This window comes from Microcaecilia unicolor, chromosome 2, assembly GCF_901765095.1.
Source record: "Microcaecilia unicolor chromosome 2, aMicUni1.1, whole genome shotgun sequence".
NCBI classification, from domain to species: domain Eukaryota; kingdom Metazoa; phylum Chordata; class Amphibia; order Gymnophiona; family Siphonopidae; genus Microcaecilia; species Microcaecilia unicolor.
This window is the reverse complement of record NC_044032.1, coordinates 247,932,915-247,943,085: the sequence shown is the minus strand read 5'-3', so window position 1 is coordinate 247,943,085 and position 10,171 is coordinate 247,932,915. Positions and strand designations below refer to the sequence as shown.

The 10,171-nt window shown below is 40.7% G+C and overlaps 1 protein-coding gene across 1 annotated transcript; it reads right to left on the bottom strand.

The window, feature by feature from the left end:
- Nucleotides 1-8,982: 8,982 nt before the first annotated feature.
- On the bottom strand, nt 8,983-9,927 carry LOC115461951 (olfactory receptor 1019-like). Its single transcript, XM_030192002.1, has one exon. The coding sequence runs from the start codon at nt 9,925-9,927 to the stop codon at nt 8,983-8,985; it is 945 nt and encodes a 314-aa protein (XP_030047862.1).
- Nucleotides 9,928-10,171: the final 244 nt, after the last annotated feature.

Here is a 10,171-nt window from a genome sequence, read left to right as displayed (position 1 = left end):
ATATTTTTGAATAAAACATTTTTAAACTTGTCAGTGAACATCAGTTTGAATTCCCGTACTTCGTTTTTGAAGAGAGACCTTTTTTGTATTAGGAAATTGTGTTATTCGATCTCTCAACTCATTTGCTAGCATAGTTTGTATATGGTTATTTATTAATCAAACAGATCTAGACCAAAACATCCAACTTCTAGTCCTGGATGTTTTTGTTTTGTTCTATTATGGCAGAAAAACGTCCAAGTATTAGGCATGCCCAAATCCCGCCTTTAACATCCCCTTGGCACGCCCACTTGTGATTTGAATGCAATTCTGATGGACTTAATAAAAAAAAGTCTATCAAATTGGATGTTTTTGTGCGAAAAACATCCAAATGCAGATTTATGCCACTTTTTGGATGTTTTTCTCTTGAAAATGAGCCCCTGTGTATATCACTCGACCCACCAGACTGACCTTAATCATTTTTATGGCCCCACTAGACATCTTAGTAGTAATTTTATAACAGATTGTCTTTAAAATTTTTCAAAAATATATCTATACCCATCAAACAAGTTTCAGAGGATCCCATTATTGGAAAAGATTTTTAGATGATGCACTGAAGTTGAATGACTTTGGAGCAAACACTGCTGAAATTAATAGAGTGTCCCTGATGCATATTTAAATCGAAACATAGATTTAAACATGATTATAAAGAATTAGGAAAGAACATACCCTTACAGTATGTATTCATCTTCTGTATTTGATGGTCCAGTTTATAAAGAGTCTAAAATTATTCTGAGTAATATTCATGCTGCAGCAGGCAGTATGTTTCTAAATACTGGCCACTGCGGGCTGAATTAGACCCAGGTACTGAAGCTGAATACTTAGGTCTTTGGTGGCTTCCAGAAGGTATTCAGGTACCCCAATATTCAGCGCCATTACCTGCATAACTATCCAGGATAATTAAGACTCTTGTTTATGTAGTTCTACTATCCAAGCACCATCGCTGGACCAACCGGGCACTAACCAGATAGTGCCATGGCACCATAAATAATATCATTGGCACTATAGGGGCAATTTTATAAGTGGGTGCCCTTCTTATAGGCAACCCAATGCTGCATGACGAGAGCCTATTCTGTAATCACAAATGGATGTGCAGCTTCCATTATAGAATACTAGCATAACCCGGTATCGGCATCTAACATTATGAGATTTTAGTTACACTTGCCATAGACCAGTAAGTCACTTGGCTAACTGGGAGTTCTACCAAGTCCTGCTCATGTTCTGACCTTTTATACTCCTCCCTTGCATTTACACACTATAGGGCCCTTTTACCGAAGGGTTGGTGCATGGCAACAGGCTTATTAATTGCCAATCCGGAGCTACCACCGGGCTACCGCAAGAGCCCAGCAGTAGTTCCCACCCCCGCGCGCGTGTCATTTCCAGTGTTACAAAAATATTTTCTATTTTTGTAGTGCCGGTGCTTAACTTGGCAGTAATCGGGCAGTGTTGCGCATTGTCTGGTTACTGCAGGGTTAGCGCGGGAGCCCTTACCACCACCTCAATGGGTGGGTCTAAATGGCTGAGCGGCAAGTAGTTCACCTACTGTATGGCCATTTCTTTTTGGGTGAAAGACAGCCTTTTACCTGCTGACATTAGCATAGGCCCCTTTTTACCGCAGCTTAGTAAAAGGACCCCTATATAACTTAGGTGTGCCATTACAAAATAGCACTTAAGTGCCCTACTGACATTTTAACAGGTATTTATGGGGCACATAAATGTAGACACCTACCCCCGGTATTCAGCCAGCATTGGGCTGCACAGTGATTTATCGACGCCGGCGCTCAGACCAGATATTCAATGCCAGCTCATACCTGGCAACCAGAATTGAATATATGGTTTCACATTTGACTGTGGAAACTTAACCAGTTAAGCTGAGCACTAACCAGTTAAGTGCTTACCAGTTAAAGTTAGGCCTGCTATTTCTGCGGGCTATTTTAACCGCTAAATATAGCTGTTTTGGCACTGAATATCTGTGCTTAACTAGCTGTTTCATGCGATATAACCAGTTAGCCGGCTAGCCACTAACCGCAAATATTCAGTGGAGATAACCGGTTATCATCTTCTGAATATTCATGGTTGGCACTAAAATGCTGTTTAACCAGCCAGGATACATTCCTGGACGGTTACATAATTTTGAATATCGGCCAACTAGATTATAGGATTGCCCTTTTAGCACTTATCCCTGTACTTAGTAAAATCCTCACTTAGGGATTGACTGATCCTTTAACCCCTACAGGCTGTCATAATCTTGAGTTGCCCATTGCAAAGGTACCAGGAAGGTGCCAAGGGAAGATTATACCCTTCTATATCAGAAAGTAGAATAATCTAGCACCTTCATAGTATAAAATTGTAGCTTGTACTAAATTTTCTTTTTAATTGTCTAGCATGACCTCCTCCCATATATAAGTCTATGCTGTGATTTCTAAGAGCACACTCTTGAAGACTATTGCCTCTCTGAGGTATTATGTCTCTTTGGAGTGGAGTGGAGGAGTACCCTAGTGGTTAGTGTAGTGGACTTTGATCCTGGGGAACTGAGTTCAATTCCCACTGCAGTTCCTTGTGACTCTGGGCAAGTCATTTAACCCTCCCCATTGCCCCTGGTACAAAATAAGTACCTGAATGTATGTCACAATTTGAGGAGAAGCATGTGTACCCCTTGTTGTATTTTTCGAACGTTGTGGCATGGCTACGATTTATAGATGATGTCTTGCTCATTTAGAAGGGTGATGCTGCTGTTTTGAACCAATTTTTGGAATTTCTGAATGCTAGGGATGTTAACATCAAATTTGAACATCATGTTGGTGGGAATTGGGTCAACCTTTTTGATATCAATATCTCATGGATGGATGGATGGTTTGTTACAAACGCGTATCGAAAAAATACCGACCGTAATGCAGTGTTGTGAAATGGGCCTTTGTTGTAAAAATGCTGTGTTGATCTCATCCTTCCTCTCCCTCTGCCTCTTCATACATTCCTTTTCCAAATCATATACCCCATACCAAGATGTATCTATTGTCAGGAAACCAACCACGTGGATCCCTCCAGGTCAGGCGCACCCTTTGATAACAGGATTCAATTTGTGTGTTGAAAGAGACATCAAGAAACTTGAAAGAAATAAAAAACCTTGATACTATAACATCAGCACTTCAGAATGGAATATGATTAAGGATTTGGCCAACAATCATGATATCATTATTAAATCCGCCGACAAAGGCAGTGGCATTGTTGTCATGGACTGTATTGGTTATATTAATGAAATCAAGAGACAATTAGATGACCGTGAATTTTTATTCCTCTGGCTAAGGATCCCACAGAAAAAATTCAGAAGGACATCACAGAATTAGTAGATATTGCCTCAAAAATGGGTTTTCTCACACAAAGATTTTTTACAAGTTACACATCCAACTACTCCAACCATTTACATTTTGCCAAAAATATACAAGTCATTAATTAACCCACCAGGTAGACCAATCATCTCTGGCAATGGTTCCATTCTGGAACCCTTATCCATATTCATTGATTTCTTTTTGAGACCATTTGTTCCGCTAATACCCTCATACATACAAGACACCACACACATGATTAACATTTTGCAAGAGTATGTTGGACCTTTATCAGATACTATTATGGTTACCATGGATATCGAGTCATTATATACCAATATTACACAAATAGAGGCCATACAGATTATTGAAAAAACCCTACAGGATAGATCGACACATAGGAGGATACCCAGTCACCTAATCCTGACGTGTGCTACTATTGCACTTACCAAAAACTATTTTGGATTTGACAAAACATATTATCAAGGGGACGGCTATGGGTTCCAGCATAGCTCCAGATCTAGCAAACCTATATGTCAGTAACTTTGAGAATCAACATCTTACAGTCCACCCTTTCATTCAACATATCAAAATTTACCCCCGTTATATAGACAATATTTTCATCCTATGGAAAGGGACTGAAGAAACTTTAATGTCTTTTTTTGAGTGGCTCAATACAAGAGACCCAAACCTAAAGTTTAAGATGGAGTTCGATAACAATGAGATTCATTTTTTAGACTTAACAATCACCAAGGATGAGTATTTCTTTAGGACCACAATTTACAAGAAGACAACGGATTGGAACACCTTTTTGCACTATTCCAGCTATCACAACCCCAAACTCAAAAGCAACCTCCCACTGTGCCAGTTTCTCTGCTTACGATGTATCTGCACAGACTTTGAAGAATTTAATCAGCAGGCAAAATCCATGAGTGATAGATTTTTAGCAAGAGGATATCCCCAGAGGCACGTCACTAGTGGATATAACAAAGCTTTGTCCCAAGAGCATGAGAGCCTATTGCAGTCCACCTGAGAAAAGAAGACTCCTGACATAGTCTGCACACTTAAGTACTCCTTTTTGGTGAAACATATTTCATGTTCTATCCGAAGACATTGGCACATATTAGAAGGACTTGAGTGTTTCAAGAATAAAACATTGGTCATTGCATACTCCAGAAACAAAAATCTAAAAGAACATTTGGTTCCTTGTACTCTACCAGAAACCAGAATTTCCTCAAGTGTCTCACACTTTGGCCATAGGAAGTGTGGACACTGTAGTGTATGCAATCTATGTCTCAAATCCACTGTTTTTACCCATCCAATCACGAAGAAAAATGTTTTGCAGAAACACTCATCTGACTGCAATACTGCCTCGGTCATTACATAATCCAATGCTCATGTCCTCTCTTATATGTGGGAAAAAACTATCATAGCAATCAAAATGCATATCATTCAGCACAGAAGCTGTATAAGCAGGAAAGTAGAATCTGCACCTCTAGTCCAACACTGACATACAGCTAACCATACTGTAGCAGATTAACGATTCATTGTATTTAAGACCTTTACTAAAAAGTGGAGAGGAGGCGATTTTGATAAACTTTTGTTACAAGAAGAACAAAAATTGATCTTTGATTTAAATACACGTAGTCCCCATGGTCTCAACAATGAGATTGATTTCCGTCCATTTCTTTTGACCAAATGACCACCGGAGGGAATCGGGGATGACCTCCCCTTACTCCCCCAGTGGTCACCAACCCCCCCCTCCAAAAAAAAACCTTTTTTGCCAGCCTCTATGCCAGCCTCAAATGCCATACCCAGCTCCCTGATAGCAGTATGCAAGTCCCTGGAGCAGTTTTTAGTGGGTGCAGTGCACTTCAGACAGGTGGACCCAGGCCCATCCCCCCCTACCTGTTACATTTGTGGTGGTAAATGGGAGCCCTCCAAAACCACCCAAAACCTACTGTACCCACATCTAGGTGCCCCCCTTCACCCATAAGGGCTATGGTAATGATGTAGAGTTGAGGGGAGTGGGATTTGGGTGGGATTTGGGGGGCTCAGCACCCAAAGGTAAGGGAGTTATGCAGCTGGGAGCTATTTGTTTTTTAATTTTTATAAGTGCCCCCTTGGGTGCCCGGTTGGTGTCCTGGCATGTCATGGGGACCAGTGCACTACAAATGCTGGCTCCTCCCACAACCAAATACCTTGGATTTTGCTGGGTTTGAGATAGCCGCCATTATTTTCCATTATGGCTGAAAACCGATTCCGGCCATCTCAAACCCGGCCATCTCTGACATTTGGCCGGGTCCAACCATATTATCAAAGAAAAAGATGGCCGGCCATCTTTTTCAAAAATATGATTGGCTTCGCCCGCTTGCGGTGCCGGCGCCGGAGATGGCCGCCCATAGAGATCACCGGCGCCGTTCGATTATTCCCCTCTTACTTACACATTCATTCAGACAGTTCTTCATATTCTCCACACTACTTTTTTCAAACATTGTTCTTTTCAGTTTCACATACAATTTCACCTTTAACCTCTCAGCCACGGTTGGGGTATCTCTACATGATTTTCATTCATCCATCCATTCACTCACTGTTTACTGCTGCTACGTCAGATATGCTAATATATATCACGTCACGGTTTTTTTTAACGCAGTTTTTTCAGATCACATTTCTGCATGGTTTATTTTCTCGTCATATCCCCTCGGCTTTCTAAGTCACATTTTGTGTAAACTTATTTATAGTTTCATTAGCCGAGATTGGGTGGCAGAGTCGGGAGGCGGGGCTGGTGGTTGGGAGGCGGGGCTATTGCTGGGCAGACTTCTACGGTCTGTGCCCTGAAAAAGACAGCTACAAATCAATGTAAGGTATACACAAAAAGTAGCACATATGAGTTATCTTGTTGGGCAGACTAGATGGACCGTGCAGGTCTTCTTCTGCCGTCATCTACTATGTTACTTTGTTACTATTAGTTGGTGTGCACATCACCTTTAAGTCACATCCCTCGGTTTTCGCATACTTTTTTCTTTTAAAAGTGGTCCCAGCCCATCAGCTGTTTTTCGACATTGCTGACTCCATTGCCTTACTCGCTATTCAGTCATACTTTACATCAATGGTGTTTTTTAAAGGTAAGACTCTAATGTATTAAACTTCATTCCCTTCATTTTTGGTCATTTTTAACTTTATTCACATTTTCACTTGATCTGCCATGTTACTTATGTCATCCACTATCTTTATTTTAGCGCACATCACTATAATCTTACCTCAGTTTCCACATAGCACATCGCCGCACAGTTGGAGCATGTTGCCTTGTTCTGTTTACATCATCACCATCCACTAATGCTTGGTTAGGCATCTTGTACCTGAGTGGAGTCTCTTTTGTTTTGGCTCGGTTCACTTTAATGGCTCCTACTCTATATATTTATATATTTCTATAGTTATCGTGGCATGTGTTCACAATTTTTATGTCACCACAATATGTAATTACTTATCTGACCCTTTTCGGTTGCTCCCACTGGGTCACTCACATTGGGTATTTTTGAGTAGCTCTTCTTTTATACACACCACTGCATACCATTGTTTTCCAAATATTGTGGTATATTTTTCAGTACTTGTGGTTTCATCTTTTTAGACCTTCATAATCTATTGTTGCTACTTCTGGAGTTGTATCTCTAATCAAACACAGTGGCGTACCAAGGGGGGGGGGCGGCGGGGGCGGTCCGCCCCGGGTGCATGCCGCTGGGGGGTGCCGCGGCGCGTGCCTGTCAGCTGAGTTCTGTAACTTCGCTAACTTCGCTGCAGCTCCCTCTGCCCGGGAACAGGTTACTTCCTGTTCCGGCCGGGGCAGAGGGAGCTGCAGCGAAGTTAACGAACTCAGCTGACAGGTGCACGCTGTGCCACCCCCCCCAGTGGCGTGCACCCGGAGGGGGGTGTCATTTCGCCGTGGGGGGGCCGCGCTGCACCCGCGGGGGGGGGGGGGGCGCATCGGCGATCCGCCCCGGGTGTCATGCTGGCTAGTATCGCCACTGATCAAACATACAGGTTAGTGTCTGCAGATTGTATTTCTCCATGACAAATACACACTGTTTGATTTGCATACCATGTTCCTTTTTAACATGCATTTATCTAGGTTATATTCTATATCTCTTTCAAATATACTGTTCAAGGTTATCTAGATTCCACTCAATTTGGTCAAACACATGTAAGTTTATGATTTTATGATTTCATTTTTTATCAAGCAATTCATTAAGGCCACACTCTGACATATATACTTATTCTCATTCCTTTCACATATTTTTTTTTACCAATGGTTTTCATTCCATTATGACCATTTATTTCTATTTGCACATGTTTGGTATAGATGTGCCATGTTTTATTCATGCAAGATTAATATCTTTACGTCATAACTATGTTTAATCATGCTTTTTATGTATAACAAATCCTTTCATATTGCATTTTCAACATGTTTCACTCTGCTTCATTTATTCAATACTTATAATTGTGTGTTGCATCTACATACATTTTCACTGTATATTATTGTTTTATCCCTTATGTTCATAATTTGTTTACTATTTATTTTTTATTGTTATTTGAACCTTTGCTTTTATTTGAATTTCATTTTTATATATTGGTTTTAACCCATAGACTCCTGATGTAGGACTTCTGGCCGAAACACAACGTTGTGTCGAGTCGTCTTATCTTTCAATAAACTTTGTTTCATTATACTTCTGCTGTGGTCCTGTCTGTGGAGATCCTGGTTCTCATTCCCACTTTCTTCTCTACTTGAGCTTCTCCGTGGGACCTTTCTGAGTTCTCCACGCACGTGGATTCTCTATTGCATACACCACACAGATTTAGCACTTACCACACCTTATATTTTCTATTTAAGATGCAATAAGAGCAAAAACCTACAGCACTTTATAAGTAACACAGATGCTTATTTACTAATCTAATGATAGGACAACACATGAGCAGACTTATGGTAGAGGGTGACCAAAATTGTTTTTTTTTTGTTTGTTTCTTTCAGCTGAAACCAAGTCTTGTGGTCTAATTTGCCATACTTATTCAGCTGAAGATGAAGAGAAAACAAAAAACGGCACAGCACATACCACTCAACCAAAAGCAGGCCCTGCTCCACCTCCTTGAATGAGACAAGACCGCATCCAAGACATTCCTGAATAAAATCAGCCTCCTGTTTGTAGGACCTCTTGGGCCTACCTTAAAAACCCTAGTGGTCTAGTCAGGGCAGAAGCAATCGCTAAGCTAGAATTTATCTGTGGGTTCCCAGAAGATATGTAAATATGCAGCAACCTGCCCTCCACAAAGATTCTAGTATCTGTTTATATCTTTGTGATTTCAGAACACATTCAGGCATTTTTGAACCTTTCTATGCTGCTTTCTATGACTATAACCCATAGAACCAGGTTCCAGAATTAAACTACCATTTGTCTTGAAATTGCTAATATTCAGTTTTATTGTATGACCCTTCATTCTAGTATTATTTGACAGGGAAATGATGGAATTTAAGTGCCCTCCATGTCTTTCTTATTCTGAGGCAGAAGTCAGTTAAGATAAAAAAAAATTCTTTCAATTAGTAAATTTCAATATTCTTTTCCTTAGTCAATGGTTACCCTTTCGAGCAAGTTACTGTTCTGTGTAGAGCTCTCCTCAGAGCAATCTTAACATCCCTGTTCCTCAGGCTGTAAATGAATGGGTTGAGCATTGGGGACAGCACGTTGTACACCACACTGGAAATCTTGTCCTTTTCCATGGAATAGCTGGAAGGAGGCCTGAAATACATGAAAAATATTGACCCATAGAAGAGCGTTACCACAATGAAGTGAGAAGAGCAGGTAGAGAAGGTCTTGTGCCTTCCACTACTTGATTCAATTTTCAGGATGGTTTTGATGATGTAGATATAGGAGATTAGAATGATCAGGAAGGGCCCCATTACTAGCACTGAGGCTTCTGTGAAGAGCAACAGTTCATTGATTGAAGTGTCTGTGCAGGAAAGCTGTAGTAGTGGTGTGTAGTCACAGAAAAAATGTCTGATCTTGTGAGACTTACAGAAAGAGAGACGGTATATCAACAGTGTGTGCAGCAAAGAATGCATAAAGCTGGTGATCGATGAAGCAAACAACATGCTAAAGCATACCTTCTTGTTCATGATTGTGATATAATGCAGTGGTTTACATATGGCAACGTAACGGTCGTACGCCATAATAGACAAGAGTATACATTCATCTACAGTAAAACCTACGAAGAAATAAAGTTGGGCAAGACAGCTGGAAAAAGAGATGGTCTTCTTGTCAGAGATCAGGTTGCTTAACATTTTGGGGACAGTGACTGAAGTGATACACACGTCCAGAGAAGACAAGAAACCGAGAAATAAATACATAGGGGTATGTAGCTGGGAGTTCCTGATAATAACTGAGATCATGGTTCCATTCCCCAGCATGTTGATCAGGTACATGACCAGGAACACTACAAAGAGAAAATGGTTCAGCTCTTCACGGTCTGTGGGTCCCTCTAGAATAAATTCAGTAACTGCTGTCTCATTCCTCCATTCCATTTCCAGCCCCTTATTATAGAAATCTAAGAAAACATTCACCTAAGAGAAATGTGTGACAGTGCCAGTAATATGAAGAGACCTCATTCCAGGCTCACCAGCTGATGAAGAAAATAAGGGGAAAGTATTACGATGTCTGGGGAAAAAAAGGAGAAAAGAATCATATCTTTTGCCTCCTAAAGAGAATACAACTAGAAATAACCATTTCACGCTAACAAAGGTTAGCTAGATCAAAGTGTCTCAAAAT

What these genes read in the sequence shown, in the direction of transcription:
- LOC115461951 (XM_030192002.1), bottom strand. Translation starts at nt 9,927, where the DNA reads ATGGAATGGAGGAATGAGACAGCAGTTACTGAATTTATTCTAGAGGGA.